This window comes from Suillus paluster, assembly GCF_016628075.1.
Source record: "Suillus paluster strain FC165 chromosome Unknown EDB91scaffold_9, whole genome shotgun sequence".
Lineage (NCBI taxonomy): Eukaryota > Fungi > Basidiomycota > Agaricomycetes > Boletales > Suillaceae > Suillus > Suillus paluster.
The window spans coordinates 895470-920950 of record NW_024537569.1 but is presented as its reverse complement, the minus strand read 5'-3'; the positions used below and the strand labels follow the sequence as shown (position 1 = coordinate 920950).

Here is a 25481-nt window from a genome sequence, read left to right as displayed (position 1 = left end):
AGCACCAAGCACTGAATACTCGGTACTCAGTACCTACTCGATGCTCAAAACTTGGTACTTGGTACTCAGTTCCCAGTACTTGATACTCAATGCTGAATATCTTGGTACTCAACTAAGCACTGAGCACACTGAGTACCCACTACTGAGCACCAAGCACTAAGCACCAAGCACCCAGGTATGGGGTCTATTTCTATGAATATTGGTAGTAGATACATCATATAGATAGACCAGGACACCTACATGATCCTTCCATAGGAACAACACTTGACAAATTACAATTGTGACATTTTGATATGTTTTACCACCCTACCCTTACACAGATTATCCAAGTCACTCATAGACTGTCATTATTACATTTATTATGCTAAGGATCAGTGATATTTAGGCCGGAAATTTGAGATCTGATGTAAAGGGGATATTTCTACTGATCAAAAGCCCACATGGTAAATGATAGCCTTAAAGGCTTAGAAAGATCCATCCAGGATTGAGTGAATGACAAGCAAAACAATATATGTATGAAAAGTGACAATTGACATCTGTTCACACAAAGTCACATTTATATATGATACAGGTTGAAGATTTCATTAAAAATGTGTAGGATACATGGTGGACTACCTAAGGAACCTATACTGCATACTGCCCTGAGGGTAGAGTGTTGGTGGGAGGGATGTGGCATAGAAGTGTTTGAATTGGTTGCCCATAGCCAAGGATACACCAACTGACCATTTTTGATGTTTAGGGCATTTGAGCTTTGACATTTCCCACACTCGATTTATTATCTATTTCACTTCCCCAGCTCTCAATTCCTGGTGGATCTTTCTGTAATTTTAGATCCATCATACTGAATATATGTGAAATATACTCTAGGTGTCTGATCATTAAAGTTCAATAATTCAGAGATATGGGCCTTTTATCAGTAGAAATATCAAGTATATACACCATCTCAAAGCAACAGCATATTTTGAGCTGATCCTGGTCATGAAAAGCAAGTATATATGCTATGCTAATGATATATGAATATATTGGATTATTTATGCAAGGATAGAACAATCAAAAACATGAGAAATGTGAAACACATGATTTATCAATTTTTGTTGCTGTAGAAGGATCGTGTAGGTGTCCTGGTCCAGTGATATGATGTATCTGAGGGAGGGTACACTATACAGGTACTTGAGTATCAAGTAGGTACTGAGTACCAAGTATTCAGTGCTCGGTGCTCAGTACTTGATACTCAGTACTCAATACTTGGTAGTCAGAACTCAGTGCTCAGTGCTCAGTGCTGAGTACAGAGTATTGAGTATTGAGTATTGAGTAGGTACCAATTACTGAGTACTGAGTGTTGAGTATCAGGTAGGTACTGAGTGCCAAGTATTCAGTGCTTGGTGCTTGGTACTCAATACTCGGTACTTGATACTAAATACTAAATACTTGGTAGTCAGTACTCAGTGCTTAGTGCTCAGGTGAGTACCAAGATATTCAGCATTGAGTATCAAGTACCAAGTACCAAGTATTGAGTATTGAGTAGGTACTGAGCATCGAGTATCAAGTACCGAGTACCAAGTATTGAGTATTGAGTAGGTACCAAGTACTGAGTATTCAGTGCTCGGTGCTTGGTACTCAATACTCAATACTCAATATACTAAATGCTCAGTAGTCAGTAGTCAGTGCTCAGTTGAGTACCAAGAGATTCAGCATTGTATACTGAGTACCGAGGTCTGAGTATCAAGTAGGTACCAAGTACCGAGTATTCAGAGCTTGGTGCTCGGTACTCAATATTGTAAACCGTGGGAACTTTTTCGATGAAAACCAAATTTGTAGCCCTTGTCTAGGGGAGTCTATCCATAGTCTCATGACATCAATAGGTTAAGATCCTAGTAAGATATAAGCAAAATACTTGCAAATGGAGTGTTCAAGAAAGCACTTTGACCATGGGAACTTTTTAGATAAATATCTGCCCAGTGCTCGGTGCTCGGTGCTCGGTAGTCAGTGCTCAGTGCTCGGTACTCGGTGCTCGGTGCTCAGTACTCAGTGCTCAGTGCTCGGTGCTCGGTGCTCGGTACTCAGTGCTCGGTGCTCGGTGCTCAGTTGAGTACCAAGTACTGAGTACTGAGTATTCAGTGCTTGGTGCTCGGTACTTGGTGCCCAGTGCCTGGTGCCTGGTGCCCGGTGCTTGGGACTCGATATTGTAGACCGTGGGAACTTTTTCGATGAAAACCAAAGTTGTAGCCCTTGTCTAGGGGAGTCTATCCATGGTCTCATGACATCAATAGGTTAAGATCCTGGTAGGATATACGCAAAATACTTGCAAATGGAGGGTTCAAGAAAGCACTTTGACCGTGGGAACTATGTAGATAAAAATCAAAATTGTAGCCCTTGTCAAGGGGAGTCTATCCATAGTCTCATGACACCAATAGGTTAAGATCTACCAAGATATTGAGCATTGAGTCCCAGTAGAAGTCGACTGTTCCCAGAATGGCTGAGGTTGCGTGAAATTGTCTGAACTAAGCGACACAATCTCAAGAGAAAAATGAGACTAATAGCACATGTGCAAATGTGTGTGATTGTGCGTGATTGTCGCAGATTGTTTAGATGCAATATTTGCATGTCACCCTATATTGTGCCAGATCTGCTGGTATTGTGTAGTATATACATTATTACAGGTAGACGCCGGATATAATAAAACTCGATGCATCCCACCACCGTCTGTTCTAGCCCGTGCTCGTTCCTGCCACCGTCCGTTCTACCCCATGCTCGTTCTAGGTCATGCTCGTTCTAGGTCGTAAGAAGTCGGAAGGAGAGTGGTGTCGCTAATGGAGCCATTCGCCAGCTGCAACCTAGTAGAAAGAGTACTTGTCAGTAGGTGCAACATGTTCTAGTCGTAGTCGCTACTTACCTTCTTGGCAGCGAGCTCGTCGTATGACTGATTAAAGATATTAGTCCAACCCGAGGACAAACGATACAAAAGACGCACTTTTTTCTGCACTTCTGACAGTCCATCGTAGTAGGTCTTGAACTCGGCTACTGATCCAGTCTTGTTGCGAGCGAGCCATTCATGTGCTGGAGGAGATTGAGTTAGTTATGCAGTTATGTGGTAATACTTACTAGTAATTTGTATCGGATCGGTGGCAATGGTGACTGGTGGGACAGCCCCATCAGATGCATCAGAGGAATCTAGGGAGTATTCTGGGGTCAGTATGGTAGCCATCTCTACGAGTCACGAGTGCAGGACAATTCATAAATGTGAGCCAGGGGGAAAGATAATGCATGAAAGCGCCAATCAACAACTCACCAAAGGATGAATATATGCGCATATATTCACTTAAACATTCCCTCCAGTCCTCAGAATCAGATTCTGAGTGCATCCAGTATAAGTCATTCTGAGTGAGAGGGCCTCTAAAATCACCAGAGGGAAAATAAAGTTATTAGAAGTAGGTGGACCGACGATTGACTGGAGTGAACTTGGGAGATGGTTTGGAGTGAAGATGATGGTTGGGGAGAAAGAGGAAAGACAGTTGAGGGAAAAGCTGTGGTTGGGGACTTAGGATTCTCAAATACTCCAAGTCATCCTAAATCCGTGGACCTGGGACTCGGATAAGCTTCGCCATTGACGTTGTGTAAAATGTATGCAATTTGTTGTGTGCAACATGCAATGTGCAGTGACGACGTTAGAGACATACAACCTCGCACAATCTCAGACTAGTGCACTAACACCGCCAGCCAATCTCAAACAATCTCAGCTTCATCTCAAAATTTCGCACAATCTCGCACAACCTCAGCCATTCTGGGAACAGTGGACTTCTACTGGGATTGAGTATCAAGTACCAGGAACTGAGTACTAAGTACCGAGTGCCGAGTACTGAGTATTCAGTGCTCGGTGCTCGGTGCCTGGTGCCCAGTGCCCGGTGCTTGGTGCCTGGTGCTCGGTGCTTGGTGCCCGGTGCCCGGTGCCCAGTGCTTGGTGCTTGGTGTGTGGTGCTTGGTGCTTGGTGCTCGGTGCTCAGTTGAGTACCAAGATATTCAGCATTGTGTATCAAGTACCGGGAACTGAGTACTAAGTACTGAGTACCGAGTATTCAGTGCTCAGTGCTCGGTACTTGGTACTCAGTGCCTGGTGCTCGGTTCTCGGGACTTGATATTGTAGACCGTGGGAACTTTTTCGATGAAAACTAAAGTTGTAGCCCTTGTCTAGGGGAGTCTATCCATAGTCTCATGACATCAATAGGTTAAGATCTACCAATATATTCAGCACGAGTACCAAGTTCCAGGTATCGAGTACCAAGTGCCGAGTGCTGGGTTTCGGCACTTGGTACTCGATGCCCGGAACTCAGTACTCGGCACTCGGTGCCCAGAACTTGGTGCTTGGTACTTGGTGATTTGTTCAATTTATGAAATGTTAGTTTTGTGTTTCGGTGCTCAATGCCCAGAACTCGATGCCCGGAACTCGGTGCCCGGAGCTCGGTACTAGGTATTTGGTGATTTGTTCAATTTACAAAATGTTGTATTTTAGTTTCGTGTTTTGGTGCTCGATGCCCAGAACTTGATGCCCGGAACTCGGTACTCGGTACTTGGTGATTTGTTCAATTTATGAAATACCCAGAAGTCAATATTAGTTACCTGGAACTCAATATTAGTTACCTGGACATCAATAGATGTTACCCAGAAGTCGATATTAGTTACCTGGAACTCGATATTAGTTACCCGGACATCAATAGATGTTACCCAGAACTCGATAGATGTTACCTGGAACTTGATAGATGTTACCCGGCCCGTGGATATGATATCAACCATCTCAGCCCACCTGTCTATATCATATACTACTACCTTGGCCCATATGTCTATATAATATACTACCACCTCAGCCCATATGTCTATATGATATGTATCTGGGCCCACCCGTATATGTGATATCCAACTACCTCGGCCCACCCATCTATATAATATCTAATAAATTGCTCTCTCGGCCCACCTGTCTATATTATATACCCCCACATCGGCCTACCCGTCTATGCAATATACGACTACCTTCAGCCCACCCGTATATATAATAAATATTTCACCACTCCCTCGGCCCACCCGTCTACAAAATAATACCAATATGTTGGCCCACCCATCTACAAAATAATCTTAATTTGTTGGCCCACCCGTCTAATATGATATATATCTGGGCCCACCCGTCTATGTGATAACAAGCACCCTTGACATACCCGGCTATTTGATACACATCTACGTTGGTAAACCCATCTACATAATATCCAACTACCTCGGCCCATCCGTCTATTGAATATTCATGTCCATCGGCCCACTCATCTACTCTACATATTCCCTACATGGGCCCACCCGTCTCCATCAGGAATAATAACACTCCCGGCCCATCTGTCATAGTCGAGGATATATCTACCTTCGGCCCATGGTCCACTGGCCCATATCATACGGGATATTATGCACGTCCATTCACTCATATAATATGGAGATATGTTACTGCAATATGTGCCTCAACTACTACTCGATGTTGCTCGACCTGGCTAGTAAGTACTTGCTAATTGTGAAGGGACTCGTCAGGTTGAATTTTTCTACCCAACTGGCTATGGGCTGAAAGGTTACACCGTGATCCAGGCGTGCATTCAGCACTTAGTTGATCCAACAACTACTTCTACAACTGCGTTTCAGCCATTGACTCTTCAACAGTATACCCACTTTATCCTCATTCCCTTCATAGCCCTTTGGTTGATCATGGAAGATCTCAAGTTGGAGGACGAGATGGACACCTACGAGTACATGACCAGGAGTGGAGATGTTGGTGACATGCTGCAAGGAATTGATGATTGAGGCTGCGATCATGATATTGATGACATTATCATGGCAGTTGCATGCAAGCGACCAGCGGTTGATTTTTCAATCAAGGTATGTGACTATTTATCACCTTTGAATGTGAACGCTCAAGTCTTCCTTGCATAAAAGGCCCCCCACGCCCCAGTTCAGCCTGCACCCGGACCCTCCAAGTTTTCAGGTTGTCACGACGATTCTGCTGCACCTCCCCCTGCCAAGCGGGCTCGAGCATCCACAAAGGTGTGATCATTTGCGTGATGAATTGCAAAACTGACGCAAAAATGATCAGAAAACTTGAACCATGCACAGTGCTGACCAGTAAGACCTCACACTTCCTGGTTCATTTCCACATTGTTCTTGCTACATACTGACTTCATTGTTGTTGTCATCTTCATTTGCAGTCACCTTGGATTTGTTCTGAATGCCACCACCCCAGATCACCAACACAACATCAAATCACATTCGAACTTTCTTCCTCCTAGCTACTGTGGACTCTCTGCACATTGATTGGGACTTCTTGAGCGCAGCAACACAACTCATACCCTCCATTATGTTATAGATAAGTTATATTGTGCACCATGTAGTAATAATGCTCGCATCATGTATTTTGGACCCAGACTGGGGTGCAGCTGGAATCCACTGATTTCCCACCACCCACTGAATTTCCCACCACCACTGAATTTCTAAGCCTGCATACATTTACTGGAAATTCAGTGGTATACTTTTCAATGCACTGAATAAAGTTACGGTTTTCAGTGGATTTTATCCACTGATGTTATATAACAGATGCGTGCCGGATCAGTGGATTTTTGGTATAGAGAATATCAGTGCATAATCCACCGAATTTATATAAGTCTAACATCCACTGAAATTATATAACCCGTCCTTTCTACAGTGGTGTGTGGTGAACCGTGAACAGAAACTACAAGTAAGTTACTAAATTATTACATTTTCTTCATAATTGAACTTTTGACCAGCAGCACCAGCAAGATTTGCTATGTGTGAAGGCCTCTTTCGTGGCATAGTGAGGTAGATAGACTGTAGTGTGTCTGTCACAGATCTAGTGAATCTGTCACATTGGTGGTGCTCACTTTGAACGTATAATGCCTACTCGTCTCTCAGTTCCCTACATTAGATTTACATGTCCAGCTTGCTACACGCTATCCGCATATAATCATGGAACAGATTTTGCTCCTACTCAGTGTACAATGACTTACAGCTGTTTGCATAAAGGATGGCACTGGTGTGAAATTTTGCTCGTGTACGCTCATACTACCCTTATATCATCAGCTTCACAACATGGGATTTCGCAAGATCAGTTGTGACGTGAAACTTGCAGCAATCTGACTCCATGAACGGAACCTTCTAAGCCTTCGTGATATCCTAGATTGCTGCGGATTTTCCAGACGCACTTGGTTTCAGATTTTGAAGCTCTGGCATGAAACCGGCAATGTCATGGACCGTCAGCCTAACACAGCAATGCGTGGTCGTCTGCGTGCTCTCGATCATGAAGATATCGATTGCCTGCTTCGCCTTGTAAGGCAGAATCCTGACTATTTTTTGGATGAGCTCATGCACCTCCTCGCGACAAACCAATTCATATCTGTCCATTTCACGACAATCTTCCGCGAGCTCGAACGTGCTGATGTGAGCTACAAGAAACTCAAGCGCATTGCCGAGGAATGCAACGAGACTCTCTGCGCTGCGTTCATTGCACGCATGGCTCAGTATGATCCATCAGAGTTGGGATTTATTGACGAGACGTCAAAAGATGAGCGGACACCTGGTAGACGCTATGGACGATCAAGGACAGGCACCCATGCAGAGAAAAAGCAGGTGTTTGTGCGTGGACGGCGGACATCCACAGAAGCCCTCCTCACGCTGGATGGCATTGTCGCTGCAACCGTTGTCGAAGGCTCTATGACCCAGGAGTTGTTCCTAGAGTGGCTTGAGAACATTGTCGTAAGTCTCACCGTGAATATGTACTGCTGATGTACCAAAAAAAACTTCACTAGCTCCCAAAGTGTTCAGCCTATCCTGGTCCCCTTAGTGTCCTTGTAATGGACAATGCGAAAATACACCACGGTGCTGAAGTTCTCGAGCTCGTTGATCATTTTGGTGTGTGCTTTCACTAATACTCCATGTGCTTCACTATATTTTGTGTTTGCAGGTGTGCGTATTGAGTTTCTCCCACTGTACTCCCCCGACCTCAACCCCATCGAGGAAGCCTTCTCAAAAATAAAACACTGGCTGCGTCATCATCAAGACTACTATCTAGCCACTACAGGTGATGGGATCTTGTTTGATATGTACGAGGTTCTGGAGATCATCACTGCAGATGATGCACATGGGTATTTTATTCATGCAGGGTACTTCTAGCGAGTGAGAGCAATGGAAGGTCCAAAAATGTACAGTATGCATGCAGGCTATTAGCACAATTGTTTGCGTAGAAGTCCGTTTGTGTAGAAGTCCAATCTGAGGCAAAGTCCTGTAAAGTCACAATTTCATACAGTATCAAACACGCGGGACAGACCACCTTTCAACAACATCACATAGCACAGCAATTTCACCCAATTGGAAGCCCATCTCTTTCAACTCGGCAATTGTAACAAAGCGTAAGAACCGAGCCTCCTTATATGCATTCTCGGTGAACTTCACGTGGATATTGTTGCCCAAGTCATATTCCGTGCAGAATTCGTCAAGTGGTATATCCCTCCCTTGAGCACGAGATGGATGCAAGAGTGTAGTACAAGCAGAGTCAGACGAGGATACTGCTGGTGTGGCAGCAACTGCAGGCAGCCGCTGTGGGCAAAAAATGTCATGAACCTCATTTCCGATGGTGAAGTTGAAGACTGGTGCAGAAGGTGATGGCACTTTACTGTTTTGAGAGTCCAGCCATCACTGAAGTACAGGACTGATCTTTCGAACATCAAAGAGCCTATGATGGGGTGGCTTCTCCAGTGTTGCTGTCCCGTCATCTTTGAGCTTTATGAATCACCATTTGTTAGCAACAGGCAGCTCTTCGATAAATGACTCACCATTGCAGATGCCCAGCAATCCAACCATTCGGCATTGAGATACAGATGTTCGTCCGTGCTTGAATCAACGTAGCAATGTGTTGATGGACAGGCAGCATCTGGTTTCTTGCAAATCCAATGCTCACGGAGGCTCTGGATGTTCGCAATCTTGTGTTGATTTCCAGGAAGAACAGCAGCTGCTTCCTTCTGAATAGTAGAGTATATGCATGAAAATCGGCACGTAAAACACTCAAAAACTGCACCTACTCGTTTTTTACCCTTATCATTCACAGTCGATTCAATCACAGCCCGATTGTTCTCCTTGAGGTCATCATTCTCCTTCTGAATAATTGTGACATTGATGGTTGGATCATTGCCTTTCAGATTCACTGCCCGCTTCACCAAAACATCGAAATCTTTCTCGTTGAGGAGGGATAAGCCAGGTTTGGGGAGGACACGCGGAATGAACCAGGAGATCTCGTAATCCTCGTAGCTGAGAAGTCGGGGGTTCAGTGCATCCGAGATTTTGACGAGAGTCTGAGCTTTCATGGTGTCCCAAGGCTCGTCAAGATTGAGTGTGAAGGTTTGGTTCCTCGAGGTATGTTTGCTTGCGTGTTTCTTCATCTCAGCTGTAGAGGTGATGCTCGTGATGAAGGTGACCTCTTTTACACCTGCTAGAGGGTCAGGGTTGGAAGGTGCTGCAAAAAGAAGCAATCAAGCCATAGGTGCATGTAGTAGGGATCATTAGTCACAGATTTTAGTTCCATGCTTTCGCTTTTTGGGTGTGGTCGGAGGTGGTGTAAGGATCTTCATGGGCTGGGACTGCTCAAGCTCGTCATCTTCGCCGTCGTCATCAGAGTCAGGTTCCTCTTCCTCCGAAAGTTCTTTCATTCGAATATCGTCCTCATCGGACCCATTGGAATCAAGGTCACTGTCATGCTCTAGCAGGCTCTTGTGTTTTTTGTAGGCAGGAATAGTTATAAACGGCATGATGATAATGAATTACAGGGGATGTGAGTGTACACGAGCAAAATTTCACTAAGTCTAACATTTCCTAATTGAACGAAAATTTCACGCCAGTGCCATCCTTTATGCAAACAGCTGTAAACGCAAATTCGTTGGAATGTCACGCTAGATCATGTGATGAACCGGAGTATGAATGAGGCCTGAGCACAATCAAACTGTGGATCGACCATGGAGACAGGCTATCGTTTCGGACCGTCTGACCTTGTTCTCATCATATCGATTGGGTATCACATGATCGTAAGACTAAGGATCTGGCTAAGTACGTCGTGTCGGTTCGTTTTACTACATAACTGTCCTTGATTCTCCCGAATTGACGGTCATGTGCCATGTCCTGCAATATCTTTAGAGGTCGCACCTATTCGTTTGCCACTAGCAGCTGTATGAGTTGAAGAAGCACGACAACCTGACCCGGTGCGATCAACGCATGAACTTGCCTTATTGGCAATACGGCTAGGTCACCTGGAGTATGATAGACGCTTCTTAGCTGACCTACCATTGTCCTAGAGGCAGTGCGAGAACTTAAAAAGCCATTCATAGCTTGGATACCGCATCAGTTTCCTCCTTCCATAGCAATCATGCTACAGCTGCCTGACCTGCGCGTTTTTGACAACACCCAGCTCGTCCTCAGCGCTGTGGCTTGTGTTGGGGTAGTAGGAGTGATTGCTCAGGCTTACCTTCATAAATCAAAGAGTGGTCTTCCTCTTCCACCTTCCCCTCCCACTTGGAGACTTCGGGGGCACTTCACGCCCCCTCGCAAGTAAAGTTCCGCATTTTCCACATTGCTTTCAATGCTAATGATTATGTGTCCCATTGCCGATCAGCCCATTTCTCACTGTAGCAGGATGGATCGACGAGTACGGTCCTCTGATCACCATTCGCTCTGGAACTGAAAAAATCGTTATTATCGGCCGCCACAGCGTCAGTCCCTCCAAGTTGCATTATCGTATTCAGGCTTACAATGGTGTTGCAGGCCGCGGTGGATATCATGGAGAAGCAGGGCGCCTTGCTAGCTGACCGACCTCGCTTCGTTGCTGCTGGAGAAATGCTTGGTGGCGGGCTGGGAATCCTCTTTACATCTACTGGAGACAGGTTGCGTCGGATGCGTAGGTTTGTTTGTTACCCGCGATACTGCATAACCCCAATCTTACTCTGCAATGTGATGCAGAGCACTTCATGCGCATCTCCAGCCTAAAGTAGCTGAGGAGTATCAGCCCCTCCAGATGTCACATGCAAAGAACACCATCCTCAACATGCTTGAAGATCCATACAACTTCCAAAACCACGTGTCGACGTAAGTGCTGTCCCAGGTTCGGGTTATCACAGTACATCACTTACAGGTATTTTGAAGTTATGCTGCGACGGTCATCACGAAAGTTGCGTACGGGAAGACTACGCCCACCGTTGCAACTGACTCCGAAGCCAGACAAGCCCTCGAGCACCTCCGACTCCTTCGTACAACCATACGCCCCGGTGCTTACTTGGCGGACTCGATCCCATGGCTCAAATACATTCCTTGGTATGGCCAAGAACTGAAAGAGGGTTTCGAGAAGAACCGACGGCTGTACATCTCTCAGCTGAACCGCGTGAAACAGCAAATGGTACGCATTGCCTTATCAATATTGATATGACGTCTGAATCGTTCCACAGCAGAGCAACGTGGACATCGGTCCTTCGTTCGTTAAACATATGCTGGAAGGTGTCGAAGTCCACGGTTTGACAGAGCTGGAGATGGCTTTTCTTGCCGGCGCCTTATTTACAGCTGCAATTGATACGGTGAGGTGTCTTGTACATTTGTGTCTGAAGATATGTAATTGAAAGCAGACATCAGACTACTTTGACAGTATGCACGGCTGCTCATGGCAGCCGCAATGTTTCCCGAGGAGCAAGCTAAAGTTCAGGCCGAGCTGGATGCGGTCGTAGGAAGCCACCGGGGTAATCTTCTATTCTTATTCCAGGTGTATCGATTCAACTAATGTCTTCCTACAGCACCGACCTTCGCTGACGAACAGTCCCTCCCTCGACTACACGCCTTCATCTCTGAGGCTTTGAGATGGAGGCCACTGATGCCCGGCGGTGGGTATTTTCATCGTCGTTGTTGTACCTGAAGTTTGCAACGTTTACTTGGCAGGAGTGGCTCACCGAACGGTTAAGGAAGTGGTTTGGGCAAGTATTTTTGGAATCACTTATTGTGCGAATGATGATCTGGCATCAGGGAAACTATTGCATTCCAGCTGGAACTACGGTGTTTGGCAGTCATTGGTAAACGTCTTCCTCTAAAACGAAGGACTGATGGTCATTTCGTTAGGTGCATTTCTCGAGACCCAGACGTTTTCCCCGATCCACATGAGTTCAAACCTCAGCGCTGGATTGACGACCAAGGTCGTGTTAAGGACGATCTGAAATTCTTTGTATTCGGGTTTGGTCGGCGGTAAGTAACCATCTTTCAGGGTATTTTACCCTCATTATCCGTGTTTCAAGTGTATGCCCCGGTCAACACGTCGCGACTAGGTAAAGGTTATCTTCCAAGTACATGATCATCCGAGTTTATTTCGACTGCTACAGATCGATTTTCATAAACTCGGCCCTCATTCTTTGGGCCTTCCAGCTGAAGCTGAATTCTACGAAGCCGCCGGATGATATGGGGTTCATGATGGGAAAATCTCAGCCGGGCACTATTGATTTTAAGACAAGGATTCCGGAGACGGATCTCAGGCGCATGATGCGGAGTTATCCCGAGAGCCCTGAATCCGAAGCCTAGCGATCTAGTAATTTCCCTAGGTATCAATCTTGAAAATTACGCGTTGTGTATTATAGTTGACTATGCACTTGCTTTCGGTGATTCTTATGCATGTGTGATGAGAGTGGACTTATCTCTTGAATGATGCATAAAGGGCCGATCTACATGTAAGGTTCCCTAAGTTGTCGAATGAATAGAGTCAAATCGGCGATGGTCTCAGGGTTGCCGTGTTCAGCCCGGGTGCGGAGCGCTCGGTTAGGTTATCCTTCAGCTGCATCCAATATTCTATGCCGATGCCTTCCCATATGTGACTGAGGGTTGACAACACTGTAACAACCGCCAAAAGGTGCAGGAATCACAGTCATCGATACTACGTCCATCACTCTCACAGATCTGGGCAGCTTCCTCCCGATCGCGAGTTCCCCGGGCCGTTCTCCCAAACCTTCCACCTTCGACCATGGTTATTTTGGCACAGCTTACTTCACCTCTTCACCAGACCGATATCCACAGTGGTCTTCACTCTGCGGTCATCAAGGTAGGTCAGTTTCCCAAACATGAAAGCATCTTCTGGCATGGGGTTGTATGGCAGACCGGCTGCCCTGAATGGTCAATTATAATACACAACATCACTCGTACATTGTAAAATTGATGCCTAGAGGACTACGTGGTAGATCCCTAAGTTTCAAGGCTCAGGATAATTCTGCATCATGTGCCTGAGCTCCGTCTCCGGAATCCTTGTCTTAAAATCAATAGTGCCGGGCTGGGCATGTCCCGTCATAAACCCCATATCATCCAGCGGCTTCGTAGGATTCCGATTCAGCTGGAAGGCCCAAAGAACGAGGGCCGAGTTTATGAAAATTGATCTATAGCAGTCGAAATAAACTCGGATGATCATGTACTTGGAAGGAAACTTTTACCTGGTCGCGAGGTGTTGACCGGGGCATACGCTTGAAACACGGACAGTGAAAGAAAAAAAAATCTTGGAAGACAGTTGCTTACCGTCGACCAAACCCGAATACAAAGAATTTCAGATCGTCCCTAACACGGCCTTCGTCGTCAATCCAGCGCTGAGGCTTGAACGCACCAGGCTCTGGGAAGACATCTGGGTCTTGAGAGATGGACCTGACGAAGTAACCATCACACTCTTGTACCTTGAAATACGAACGCTTACCAATGATGGCCGACCACCGTAGTTCCAGCTGGCATGCAATAGTTTCCCTGATGCCAGATTATCATTCGCACAATAAGAATTTCACAAAGCACTTGCCCAAACCACGTCCTTAGTCGTTCGGTGAGCCACCCCTGTCATGTAAACGTTGCAAATTTCAGGTACAAAAGCGATGATGAATATACCCACCGCCGGGAACAAGGGGTCTCCATCTTAAAGCCTCAGAGACGAAGGCGCACAGTCGAGGAAGGGACTGCTCATCAGCGAAGGTCGGTGCTGTAGGGAGAGATCCTTGAATCGATATACCTGGAATAGGAATGTAGCTACCTCGGTGACTTCCTACAACCGCGTCAAGCTCGGCCTGGACTTTAGCTTGCTCCTCGGGAAAACATGCGGCTGCCATGAGCACCGTGCATATTGCCAACGTAGTCTAATGTCTGCTTTCAATTACATATCTTCAGACCAAAGGCACCTTACCGTATCAATTCCAGCTGCAAAGAAGCCGCCAGCAGTGAAAGCCATCTCCAGCTCTGTCAAACCGTGGACTTCGACACCTTCCAGCATATGTTTAACGAATGAAGGACCGATGTCCGCGTTGCTCTGCTGTGGAACGATTCAGACGTCATATCGATATTGATAAGGCAATGCGTACCATTTGCTGTTTCACGCGGTCCAGCTGAGAGATGTACAGCCGTCGGTTCTTCTCGAAACCCTCTTTCAGTTCTTGGCCATACCAAGGAATGTATTTGAGCCATGGGATGGAGTCCACCAAGTAAGCACCGGGGCGTATGGCTCTACGAAGGATTTGGAAGTGCTCGCGAACTCGTCTGGCTACGGAATCAGTCGCAGACATGGGCGTAGTCTTCCCGTACGCAACTTTCGTAACGATCGTTACAGCGTAACTTCAAAATACCTGTAAGTGATGTACCTGCGATAACCCAAACATAGGACAGCGCTTACGTTGCCGCATGGTTGTGAAAGTTGTATGGATCTTTGAGGATATTGAGGACGGTGTCCTTTGCGTATGACATCTGCAGAGGCTGATATTCCTCAGTTGCTCTAGGGTGGAGATGCGCATGAAGTGCTCTGCATCACATTGGAGAATAAGATTGACATTCGTGCAGTCTTTTCAGGCAACAAACGAACCTACGCATCCGACGCCATAAGCTTCCAGCGGGTGTATGGACGGTGGACACCCCGCCGCCAAGCATGTCTCCAGCAGCAATGAGGCGAGGTCGGTCAGCTAGTGAGGCGCCCTGCTTCTCCATGATATCCACCGCGACCTGCAACACCATTGTGAGCCTGGATACGATAATGCAACTTGGAGGGACTGACGCTGTGACGGCCGATAATAACGATTTTCTCAGTTCCAGAGCGAATGGTGATCAGAGGACCGTACTCGTCGATCCATCCTGCTACAGTGAGAAATGGACTTATCAGCGAGGTGACACGATTAGCATTGAAAGTGACGAGTAAAATGAGGAACTTTACTTGCGAGGGGGTATGAAGTGCCCCCGAAGTCTCCAAGTGGGCGGGGAAGGTGGAAGAGGAAGACCACTCTTTGGATTTATAAAGGTGAGCCCGAGCAATCACTCCTACTACCCCAAGACAAGCCGCAGCACTGAGGACGAGCTGAGTGTTGTCAGAAACGCGCAGGTCAGGATAACTGTATCATGATTGATACGAGAGGGCAGGGAGGGATTGATGACAATCCAGTTCTGAATATAAGTACCGCAGGTCCCAGCGCACAATCATCTCAAACCTGAAGATCCTCCAAATTTCACATTCTGATTGCCGAAGAGACCGAGTGTGTCTCTCACCAATCTCTCACGTCCGTGACGCACATTCCCCATTACCATTATTATGTACACCTGGGAGTTAATAAGGCAATGTCACATCTATAGTGATCGCATCGGACTTTGTGGTGCGGCGAGGCCTAGCTAGGCAGGTATCATTATTACGGACGTAGGGAGACCTTGGAGGCAACCCGTATAGGGGACACACGTGTGATTCGGTAGAACAACGCTTTGGCTGTGTAAGCCATCAATAAGGCAGATACGATTCGGTAACCCTGGCCCACTAGTGCGTAACCTGTAAAAATAAAAGTTTATACGTGGTTCGGAAAATTTTTGTTCAAAGCCAAACAGTAGAGTTGAGAAGAATACCGCTGGCGCTTCGAATCCGAGGGAGGTCCTGAGGCTTGGCCAAGATGTGGGCTACAAAAAGACTAGAGAGACTAGTACTAACATGTAGATGATTTTGCGATGGGACTACTCACCTGGGTTGCCCAATCTAAGAGTTTGTAAGGCAGATGGCACGGGTTAGGCCATCAGTAGCGTAGTCAGCCAATTAAAATTGTATATCGTTTATCGATTTTTAAGCTTCAATGTCTGACCTGAGAGACTAGGCTAGAGCTGATAGCGAAATACTCCATATTGGATGACTATCCGTAGTGGCCATCAACAAAAGAGCCCGAAGCATACGGTTCAGGCTCTTTTGTTGAGGCTGCCACTAGTCATCCAATAATATGAGACAGAATTCCGGCATACCTTACATACATGTCACAGCATGTGACGGGAACACGAAAAGCGCAGCAAACAACTTCTCGGCCTGTGATCATGACGCATATGATAGCCTGATCAAATGATGCAGTGGTCCCCCAAAGTCACTAGTACTGCCGTCGTTCATGCCTTCATTCCAGTCTGCTTACGCCGGGCGTCTTCCCAGAAAATTCGGAGTCTCTCATGTCTACCTAACACCAAAGGCTATTCTCCACGTTGTTTCTCGCGTTGTTCTCGCAATTTCGGCCAATCCTTCCCTCTCGATTCTCGTGGCGCTCTACATCGTAACTGAGATAGTCTTTTCTGTCGCGTTCTTCTGGGGATTTACTGGATGGAGACCTGCTTTCCCCTTAAGTTGGAGGTTCTTACTCCTACTCCTCTTCATAGTGCCCATCTTTGCCTTCATTCAAATATTGCGATTTCTGCTTCCTCTAATCATCAACCGATGGAATGGAGCAGTTGCACGCACGGACATTTCCCAGCAAGGGTATGTCATGCTCCAGCGAAATGGCGCTGCCGACGCACCAACTGAACTATTTGACGCTGCCGAGGAAGAAAATGCACTGTTGGAAAATGCCGAAGAAGGCAGTGAGCGCTCCTCTAGACCTGTGTCTCCTGCTGCAAGACATGTAGTCCCGCATCCCAAATTCTGGTGGATACAGCTTCTCGCATACATTGTGCTTTTTTGCGCGAGCTCGTGGGTCGGACTGCATTATGAGCAGCCTGGCGATGTACGCTACAGAGATTCAATCCAGTCGGCCGTCGCACATCCTCGAAGACAAGGCTACGGCAAACAAGGTAAGTTTCTTGAACATGTCGAATTGAAGGTAGCTTATGCGGCTTTAGAGAAAATCTTCGTTGCTGCAATGTTCTATAATAATGAACTAGTTATTCCCTACTGGCATAACTCTCTTATCAAAGTCATCCATTATCTCGGTCCAGACAATGTTTTCGTCTCTGTCGTCGAGAGTTACAGTACCGATAGCTCCCCTCAGCTCCTGCGAGCATTAGATGCAGACCTTGCGCTTTTGGGTGTGTCGCGGCGCATACTCACAGGAGATGAGACAATATCGAGACCTGACGATATGGGCGGAAGTGATCGCATCGAATTCTTGGCGGCCACGCGTAACCGCGCACTGGAGCCCTTGCTCGCAGGAGGGTATGATAGGGTAGTGTTCTCGAATGATATATTTATCGAGCCCGAGAGCTTGGTAGAGTTATTGGAGACGAACGGTGGAGATTACGATATGGCATGTGGGCTAGACTTTGGGCATTTTGGGTAGGCACATCCAGCTCCTATGACATACCTGTGATCCTAACGGCCGGAAAGCGCGTATGATATGTGGGTTCTTCGAGATCGACAGGCAAAGCTCGCCAGTGGAATGTGAGTTATCAATTCTGTGTTCATGCAGACACATCTAATTCAATCTATTCGACACGTAGCTGGCCATATTTCTTCGACGAAGCTGACTATCATTCCATGCTGGAGGATGCTCCTGTGCCCGTATTCACCTGCTGGAATGGTATCGTTGTCTTCGCTGCAGATCCTCTTATTCCGATAGCATTGCGATCTAACCGCACGCTTTCCCATGATCCTTTACCATACGAATTGCCCTCAACCCACCCGGCAACACAAGACGCTTCTATGAGCGGTCCTAGTCCTGCTCTGACACCCCCAATAAAGTTCCGCGTCTCTGCGCCAGGGGAATGTTTTTCGTCCGAAAGTTTCTTTATACCATATGACCTCAGGCGACAGTTCAATCTACAGCGCATGTACGTCAACCCAAGGGTCATTAATGCGTACCGGTGGAGGTATGTCGCATGCAGCGTTATCAGGACTCAGACAACAGCTCATGTACTATGCTAGATATTATGTCTACTTTAAATGGTTCATGCGCCACCCCGTGCTCCGTTGGTGGATCGAAAAGGTGTACAACGGTGCATGGATGGCAAGAGCTGTGTTCGTCGTGGGAGATGCAACTCAGGTGTCCCGATGGGACGGAGGGGACTGTCATCCATGGTAATGAGAGTTTTGGCTTTGTTTGTTTCTTGGCATCTTACGTAGGCATGGGACATTGACTGCCTGGGGAACTGCCCCCAGAGTCTGCAACTCTGCGTGGAGTCTTCGGACATTATCGTATGTATTAGGAGAATAATAAGACTAATTAGCCGCGCCATATTACTCAACCCGTACCCTCTTCATCCTTTTGTGACTCTACTATACAGTCAAATTACGACGTTAGCTTCAAGGATTATAAAGACACGTTGGCTTGTAACGCAAGTGGTCTATGTTGATGCATTGATGCATGACACCCACATACCATAGACTCATCTGACAATAAGTATGATCCAACTCAGTGGATGAACTGCGAGAAAATGAATAACATAAAGCAAGTCTGCATAGTGAACTATTATACACAACTCAATCTTGTAATCCTGATACTGCGAGACCCTACAGGAATAGTAGATCCGCTTCAACGCTCCTCCGGATAATTCTGCATCATGCGCCTGACCTCAGACGCAGGAATCCTCGTGGTAAACTCAATAGTGCCCGGCTGGGCCTTTCCCCTCATGAACCCCATGTCATCCAGTGGCTTCGTAGGATTCAGATTCAGCCGGAAGGCCCAAAGAATAAGGAGCGAGTTTATGAACACCGATCTTTAGCAATGGAAATTAATTCGAAGAATCATGTGCTTGGAAAGAAACATTTACCTAGTCGCAACGTGTTGACCGGGGCAAACGCTTGAAACACGGATAATGAAAGATAAGATCTTGAAAGACGGTTGCTTACCGCCGACCAAACCCAAACACAAAGAATTTCAGATCGTCCCTGACGCGACCTCGGTCGTCAATCCAGCGCTCAGGCTTGAAAGCATCAGGCTCGGGGAAGACCTCTGGGTCTCGAGAGATGCACCTGACGCAAGTAACTATCGGTCCTTCATATCTTGGATGTCACTTACCAATGATTGCCGACCACTGTAGTCCCAGTTGGAATGTAATACTTTCCCTGATGCCCGATCATAATTCGCACGATAAAGTAATTTGAAAAGTACTTGCCCAAATAACCTCCTTAGTCGTCCGGTGAGCGATTCCTGCCGTGTGCCATGAACTTCAGGTACAAAAGCGACGACTGAAGATTGCCTACCTTCGGGAGCCAGCGGTCTCCATCTCAAAGCCTCGGAGATAAAGGCTCGAAGACGAGGAAGGGACTGCTCGTCAGCGAAGGTCGGTGCTGTAGCAGAGACATCCTTGAATCGATACACCTGGAATATGAATCGAGCTATATACCTCGGTGTCTTCCTATGACTGCATCAAGCTCGACCTGGACTTTATCTTGCTCCTCGGGGAAACATGCGGCTGCCATGAGCACCGTGCATATTGCAAAAGTAGTCTAACGCCTAGTTTCAATTACATATGTTCAGAAAAATAGCACAAGACACCTCACCGTATCAGTTCCAGCTGCAAAGAAGCCGCCAGCAAGAAAAGACATCTCCACCTCTGACAAGCCGTGGAGTTCGACATTTTCTAGCATATGTTTTACGAACGAAGGACCAATGTCCACATTGCTCTGCTATGGAACGATTCAAACGTCGTGTCAAGATCGGCAAGGCCATGCGTACTATTTGTTGTTTCACGCGGTTCAGCTGCCCGGTGTAGAGCTGCCCGGCCCTCTTAAATGCCTGTTTCAATTCTCGACCATACCAAGGGAGATATTTGAGCCACTGGTATGGAGTCCACCAGGTAAGCATTAGGGAGTAGGGCTGTACGAAGGATTTGGATTTGCTCGCGAACTTCTCTGGCTTCAGGATCCGTCGCAGATGTGACCGTACGCTTGCCGTACGCAACTTCCGTAATGACGGTCGCAGCATAACTTCAAAATACCTGTAAGTAATGTACTGTGATAACCCCGAACGTAGGACAAGCGCTTACGTTCTTGCATGGTTCTGGAAGTTGTATGGGTCTTCAAGAATGTTGAGGACGGTGTCCTTCGCGTGTGACATCTGGAGGGGCTGGTATTCCTCAGCTACTTTAGGCTGAAGATGCGCATGAAGCTGCTCTACATCACGTAATATTCACATTGCAGAGTAAGATTGGGGTGATGCAGTATCGCGAGCAATAAACGAACCTACGCATCCGACGCAGCTTGTCTCCGGGGGATGCAAAGAGCATTGACAATCCCACCACCAAGCATTTCTCCAGCAGCAACGCGGCGAGGACGATCAGCTATCGAGGCGCCCTGCTTCTCCATGATATCCACCGCGGCCTGCAACACGATTTTAAACCTAGATGTGACTCAATTTGGAGGGACTGACGTTGTAACGACCAATAACAACGATTTTCTCAGTTCCAGAGCGAATGGTGATGAGAGGACCGTGCTTGTCGATCCATCTTGCTAGAGCGAGCGATGGACTTATCAACGATGGGACACAATTAGCAAACATTGAAAGCAACGTGTGAAATGCGGAACTTTACTTGTGAGGGGGTATGAAGTGCCCCCAAAGTCTCCAACTGGGAGGGGAAGGTGGAAGTTGGAAATTACCGTCTGATTTAGAAAGGTAAGCCTGAACAACCACTCCTACTACCCCAAGGCAAGCGGCAGCACCAAGGACAAGCTGAGCGTTGTCATAAACGGGACAGGTCAGGTAACTTGTATCATGATTGATACGGGAGGACTGGAGGGACTGATGGCAATCCAGTTCTGAATTATAGTCAATCGTACAATCATATTCAAATTTACTGACACTTACCAGATCACCGCGGAAGAGAGCGAGTATCTCACACGTCGAATACCCCACTACGCCGCCGCACGATGATCGCAGTTCTAACGTCACTGAGAGTCAGGTTGGCGTGCTTCTTCAACGCCGTTTGGCGAACTGAATACGGCCTCTTTTGGTAAGATGTAGACTCGTGACCAGTCAAACCTATGACCTCCATAGGTTTAACAGGACTGGTCACGAGTCTAGGTAAGATAGGCTTCACTCATACCCGTCTACATCACATGGATGGAACAGATTCTCTTCAAGGTATCTATATGAACATCCTTAGGCATTGTAGTGAAGAAGTCACGAAAAGTCATGTGATCCTCCATCTACTGACGTCACTCGCACTCCCTCAATCAATCAACGTGAAATCTATTTCAATTCACAACAACTTCCTCCTTCATAGTCACTTTCACTTCTCTCCCTCTATATATCAAACCTTGGCACGGCGACACTCAAAAGCTAAGATTACGGTTGGATTGCAGTGGCAGAAGTTCGCCGCAGGGTGACCACAATTGGCCACGACTGGCCACGACTGTCGCGAGTCAAGCTTAGCTTCAAACCTCAACAGACAGCAGCTTTTTGCGAATATCCGGGTGCTTGTCTTGTAGCTTGCACGCACCTGTAATATTACATTGCCGCACTCTTCTCTATGACTCGCGCCCTCATCCCATGCTACGCGTACTCCGCCATCCTCACGGTACAATTGTACTTATGCAAGCTCCCGCCAAGCGGACACTGTTAGTATTTGCTTCTAGAGGGACGTTGATCACCATGGTGTTGAATCGGCTTATATGCATGCTGTGAAACTTTTTGACCAATGATTTGTCAAATGTCGCGGCAACGCGCAATACGTATGAGTAGTAGGCCATTGCAGGATGTGTTGGACACGCCTGCCACTCTTCGCCGTGAAGCGAAAATGAACAACGAACCCGAGGAGTTGTATCTGGATCATCTACCGCAGCATGTTCATCGATAGCACCTCGACTTGGCGCATCTCGAAACTACTTGGGCAACATGTCCAAGCTGACGGATTACCTGCACTGTGTTATGGCACATTGCGTGTGTTCGGTTAGCAGCACAGATAAATTCAAGGAGCCCAAGTGTAGGCGAGCGGTCAGCACGAAGGCAGCGTACATTCGATATTCCCAACCATGTACTTCACCTTCACCGACAGGAGCGATCCTTTTTAATTTTTTGTGTAATCCAAGGAGCTGACGAGGTCTTTTAAAAAGAAGAAAAAAACAATCCAGTTTATTGTCGCCTCGGGGAAGCACTGTAGACGGTACATTCCGAATATATGCTACTGTGGTCTGTATGATATCGCGTGCGCGTGAATGTGATATGTAAACAGGCCAGTTAGCAAACAAGGTTCTGAGTGTATGTAGTTACTGTAACATGTGTAGCATAGTCAGAGAATTGCTCATAGAATCAGAGCTACCAACAACACAGCGCAATCTAATCTAAGTCGGTGGATTGACTGTAAAAAAAGAATAGCGGAAAGTAAGTCTGCAAACTCGTGATGCGATGCTGCGAGAGCTAGACAGCTGGTAATCCCTAGGAGTTCATTGAGGCTTCTCAGGCGACCTCAGGATAATTCTGCATCATGCGCCTGAGCTCCGTCTCTGGAATCCTCGTTTTAAACTCAATAGTGCATGGTCGACTCGCCCCGCTCATGTACCCCATGTCATTCAGTGGCTTCGTAGGATCCAGAGTCAGCTGGAAAGCCCAAAGGGTAAGGACCGTGTTTATGAACATCGATCTGTAGTCGTTGAAATGAACTCGGAAGATCATGTGCGTGGAAAGAAACCCTTTACCTGTTCGCTAAATATTGACCGGGACATGCGCTTGAAACCTGGTCAGTAAACGAAAAAATGTCCTGAAAGACGGTTACTTACCGCCGACCAAACCCATAGACGAAGAATTTTAGATCGTCCCTAAAGAGACCTTGGTCGTTGATCCAGCGCTCAGGCTTGAACGCATGAGGTTCGGGGAAGACGTCTGGATCTCGAGAGATGGACCTGACGAAGTGAGCGTCATTCCCTCATATCTTGAAGAATGGCACTTACCAGTGATTGCCAACTACGGTAGTCCCAGCTGGAATGCGATAGTTTCCCTGACGCAAGATTACTAATCGCACGATAAGTAGTTCGAAAATGACATGCCCAAATGACATCCTGAGTCGATCGATGAGTAATTCCTGCCGTGTGAACGTTGAGAACTTCAGGTACAACAGCGACGATGAAGATACCCACCACTGGGAAGCATCGGTCTCCATCTCAAAGTCTCAGAGATGAAGGCGTGCAGTCGAGGAAGGGACTTTTCATCAGCAAAGGTCGGTGCTGTAGTGAAACATCCTTGAAATTGATAACGTTGTAATAGGGATCAAGCTACCTCGGTGCCTTCCGACGATCGCATCAAGCTCGGCCTGGACTTTTGCTTGCTCCTCGGGAAACAATGCGGCTGCCATGAAAATCGTGCATATTGACAAAGTAGTCTGATGCGCAATGTCAATTACATATGTACAGAAACAACAGCACAAGACACCTCACCGTATCAATTCCAGCTACAAAGAAGCCACCAGCAAGAAAGGCCATCTCTATCTCTGTCAGGTTGTGATATTGAATATTTTGTAGCATATATTTTGCAAACGAAGGACCAACGTCCTCATTGCTCTGCTGTGGAACGATTCAGACGTCGTGTCAAGATTGGCAAGGCCATGCGTACTATTTGCTGTTTCACGCGGTTTAAGCGAGTGGTGTAGAGCTGCTTGCTGTCCTGAAACGCCCGTTTCAATTCTCGGCCATACCAAGGAAGATATTTGAGCCACGGGATCGAGTCCACCAGGTAAGCACCGGGCCGTAAGGTTGTACGAAATACCCGCATGTGCTCGCGAAGTCGTTTGACTTCGGGATCAGTCGCAGACGTTGGCGTACTCTTACCGTATGCAACTTTCGTAATGACCGTCGCAGCATGACTTCAAGATATTTGTCAGTGATGTACAGTGATAACCCAAACCTAGGACAGCGCTTACGTTCCCACGTGATTCTGGAAGTTGGATGGATCTTCCAGAATGCTGAGGACGGTGTTCTTTGCGTGTGACATCTGGAGGGGTTGATATTCCTCGGCTGCTTTAGGCTGAAGATGCGCATGAAGTGCTCTGCATCATATTGCAGAGTAAGATTGGGGCCATTCGTGCAGTATTGTCGGGAAACAAACAAACCTACGCATCCGACGGAACCTGACCCCAGCTGGTGAGAGGAGGTTGGATAGCCCACCACTAAAAATTTCTCCAGCAGCAACGCGGCGAGGACGATCAGCTAGCGAGGCGCCCTGCTTCTCCATGATATCCACCTGCGACCTGCAACACGATTTCGAGCCTATATACGACGAAAATTGGAGGGACTGACGTTGTGACGACCGATAACAACGACTCTCTCAGTTCCTAAGCGAATGGTGATCAGAGGACCGTACTCGTCGAGCCATCCCGCTACAGTAAGAAATGGCCTGATTAGTGATGGAATTAGCATTGAAAGCGACAAGTGAAATGGACGACTTTACTGGTGATCGGGTACGAAGTGCCCCAGAAGTCTCCTACTGGGAGGGGATGGTGGAAGAGGAAGACCACTGTCTGACTTAAAAAGGTAAGCTCGAACGATCACTGCTACTACCACAAAACAAGCCGCGGTATCGAGGACGAGCCGGGCGTTGTCAGAAATGCGCAGGTCGGGTAGTTGTAACATGATTTTTAAGGGAAGATAACAGACATCGAAGCTATGAATGGCTTTTAAGTACCGCCAATCGCACTCGCACCTGCTCCTGGAGTCATTGAAACGTCACATTTTAGCAGTAGACTACCTTAGACTACCGAGGAAAATTGCAGAGCTTCCGACATCGCAAATCAGATCCCATTATACTGGGTATTGATATTTCACGTGTTGATCGCACCGCTGGCGTTCTTCTCCTGCTTGATACACCACTCTTACGGTTTCACTGCTGTCCTTGACCTGCCAAGTAAGCATTTCTCCATCTGTAACTATTTCCTCTTACTGGACGTTCTGGCGTTACGAATCTCTGGGCCCTGAGAATATCCAATCCCCATCTATTCGCTACAGTCACCACAACATCTCAATCTATACCACACCGCACCGGGCTTCCTTGATACCATATGCAGGCGGTGTGGTATAGATTGAGATGTTGCGGTGGAAATAGTTACAGATGGAGAAATGCTCACTTGACAGGCCAAGGACAGCAGCGGAACCATAAGAGTGGTGTATTAAGCACGAGAAGAACGCCAGCAGGCGTGGGAAGAACGCCAACAGGTATGATGAGAACGCTGGCATGCATCGCCAACAGTATGCAGCGTAGTACGATGGGCCTCTGGCT

The 25481-nt window shown here is 47.0% G+C and overlaps 9 protein-coding genes across 9 annotated transcripts; 3 read left to right on the top strand and 6 right to left on the bottom strand.

The window, feature by feature from the left end:
• Nucleotides 1–2032: 2032 nt before the first annotated feature.
• On the bottom strand, nucleotides 2033–4117 carry EDB91DRAFT_1047765 (uncharacterized protein; the record flags this gene model as incomplete). The annotated part of the gene is made up of 3 exons (XM_041313343.1): nucleotides 2033–2156; nucleotides 3823–3996; nucleotides 4053–4117. Coding segments are annotated over 3 exons (363 nt in total), but the record flags the coding sequence as incomplete, so codon positions are not given.
• Nucleotides 4118–7279: 3162 nt separating this feature from the next.
• On the top strand, nucleotides 7280–8209 carry EDB91DRAFT_1114505 (uncharacterized protein). The gene is made up of 2 exons (XM_041317897.1): nucleotides 7280–7641; nucleotides 8142–8209. The coding sequence occupies exons 1-2, from the start codon at nucleotides 7399–7401 to the stop codon at nucleotides 8166–8168; spliced, it is 270 nt and encodes an 89-aa protein (XP_041180831.1). The 5' UTR covers nucleotides 7280–7398; the 3' UTR covers nucleotides 8169–8209.
• Nucleotides 8210–8340: 131 nt separating this feature from the next.
• EDB91DRAFT_1344995 (uncharacterized protein) lies at nucleotides 8341–9912 on the bottom strand (the record flags this gene model as incomplete). Its single annotated transcript, XM_041325832.1, has 5 exons — nucleotides 9596–9912; nucleotides 9111–9541; nucleotides 8865–9050; nucleotides 8737–8811; nucleotides 8341–8628 (listed from the first exon to the last, which is right to left on the bottom strand). Exons 1-5 carry the CDS (start codon nucleotides 9831–9833, stop codon nucleotides 8341–8343), a joined length of 1218 nt encoding a protein of 405 aa, XP_041180830.1. The 5' UTR covers nucleotides 9834–9912.
• Nucleotides 9913–10042: 130 nt separating this feature from the next.
• EDB91DRAFT_1315402 (cytochrome P450) lies at nucleotides 10043–12627 on the top strand (the record flags this gene model as incomplete). The annotated part of the gene is made up of 13 exons (XM_041325164.1): nucleotides 10043–10626; nucleotides 10691–10787; nucleotides 10840–10976; nucleotides 11035–11160; nucleotides 11218–11467; nucleotides 11517–11642; nucleotides 11711–11801; nucleotides 11856–11942; nucleotides 11998–12032; nucleotides 12082–12128; nucleotides 12175–12297; nucleotides 12348–12377; nucleotides 12432–12627. The coding sequence occupies exons 1-13, from the start codon at nucleotides 10445–10447 to the stop codon at nucleotides 12625–12627; spliced, it is 1527 nt and encodes a 508-aa protein (XP_041180829.1). The 5' UTR covers nucleotides 10043–10444.
• A 552-nt stretch (nucleotides 12628–13179) lies between these two features.
• On the bottom strand, nucleotides 13180–13644 carry EDB91DRAFT_1114472 (uncharacterized protein). The gene is made up of 2 exons (XM_041317896.1): nucleotides 13606–13644; nucleotides 13180–13553 (listed from the first exon to the last, which is right to left on the bottom strand). The coding sequence occupies exon 2, from the start codon at nucleotides 13499–13501 to the stop codon at nucleotides 13289–13291; it is 213 nt and encodes a 70-aa protein (XP_041180828.1). The 5' UTR covers nucleotides 13502–13553; nucleotides 13606–13644; the 3' UTR covers nucleotides 13180–13288.
• Nucleotides 13645–13690: 46 nt separating this feature from the next.
• Nucleotides 13691–15633, bottom strand: EDB91DRAFT_1114462 (cytochrome P450; the record flags this gene model as incomplete). The annotated part of the gene is made up of 11 exons (XM_041317895.1): nucleotides 13691–13728; nucleotides 13778–13824; nucleotides 13874–13908; nucleotides 13964–14050; nucleotides 14102–14204; nucleotides 14252–14377; nucleotides 14427–14676; nucleotides 14735–14860; nucleotides 14921–15057; nucleotides 15110–15406; nucleotides 15619–15633. Coding segments are annotated over 11 exons (1261 nt in total), but the record flags the coding sequence as incomplete, so codon positions are not given.
• Nucleotides 15634–16829: 1196 nt separating this feature from the next.
• EDB91DRAFT_1047742 (glycosyltransferase family 69 protein) lies at nucleotides 16830–18359 on the top strand (the record flags this gene model as incomplete). Its single annotated transcript, XM_041313341.1, has 5 exons — nucleotides 16830–17133; nucleotides 17182–17614; nucleotides 17666–17719; nucleotides 17779–18147; nucleotides 18203–18359. 5 exons carry the CDS (start codon nucleotides 16830–16832, stop codon nucleotides 18357–18359), a joined length of 1317 nt encoding a protein of 438 aa, XP_041180826.1.
• Nucleotides 18360–18694: 335 nt separating this feature from the next.
• Nucleotides 18695–21270, bottom strand: EDB91DRAFT_1334681 (cytochrome P450; the record flags this gene model as incomplete). Its single annotated transcript, XM_041325462.1, has 14 exons — nucleotides 18695–18993; nucleotides 19048–19077; nucleotides 19127–19249; nucleotides 19296–19342; nucleotides 19393–19427; nucleotides 19481–19567; nucleotides 19624–19726; nucleotides 19781–19906; nucleotides 19956–20217; nucleotides 20266–20392; nucleotides 20518–20599; nucleotides 20649–20745; nucleotides 20809–21017; nucleotides 21127–21270. The coding sequence occupies 14 exons, from the start codon at nucleotides 21268–21270 to the stop codon at nucleotides 18810–18812; spliced, it is 1656 nt and encodes a 551-aa protein (XP_041180825.1). The 3' UTR covers nucleotides 18695–18809.
• Nucleotides 21271–22673: 1403 nt separating this feature from the next.
• On the bottom strand, nucleotides 22674–25290 carry EDB91DRAFT_1344989 (cytochrome P450; the record flags this gene model as incomplete). Its single annotated transcript, XM_041325831.1, has 12 exons — nucleotides 24657–25290; nucleotides 24506–24602; nucleotides 24323–24375; nucleotides 24130–24255; nucleotides 23823–24072; nucleotides 23648–23773; nucleotides 23490–23592; nucleotides 23347–23437; nucleotides 23165–23272; nucleotides 22994–23116; nucleotides 22913–22942; nucleotides 22674–22857 (listed from the first exon to the last, which is right to left on the bottom strand). Exons 1-12 carry the CDS (start codon nucleotides 24836–24838, stop codon nucleotides 22674–22676), a joined length of 1473 nt encoding a protein of 490 aa, XP_041180824.1. The 5' UTR covers nucleotides 24839–25290.
• Nucleotides 25291–25481: the final 191 nt, after the last annotated feature.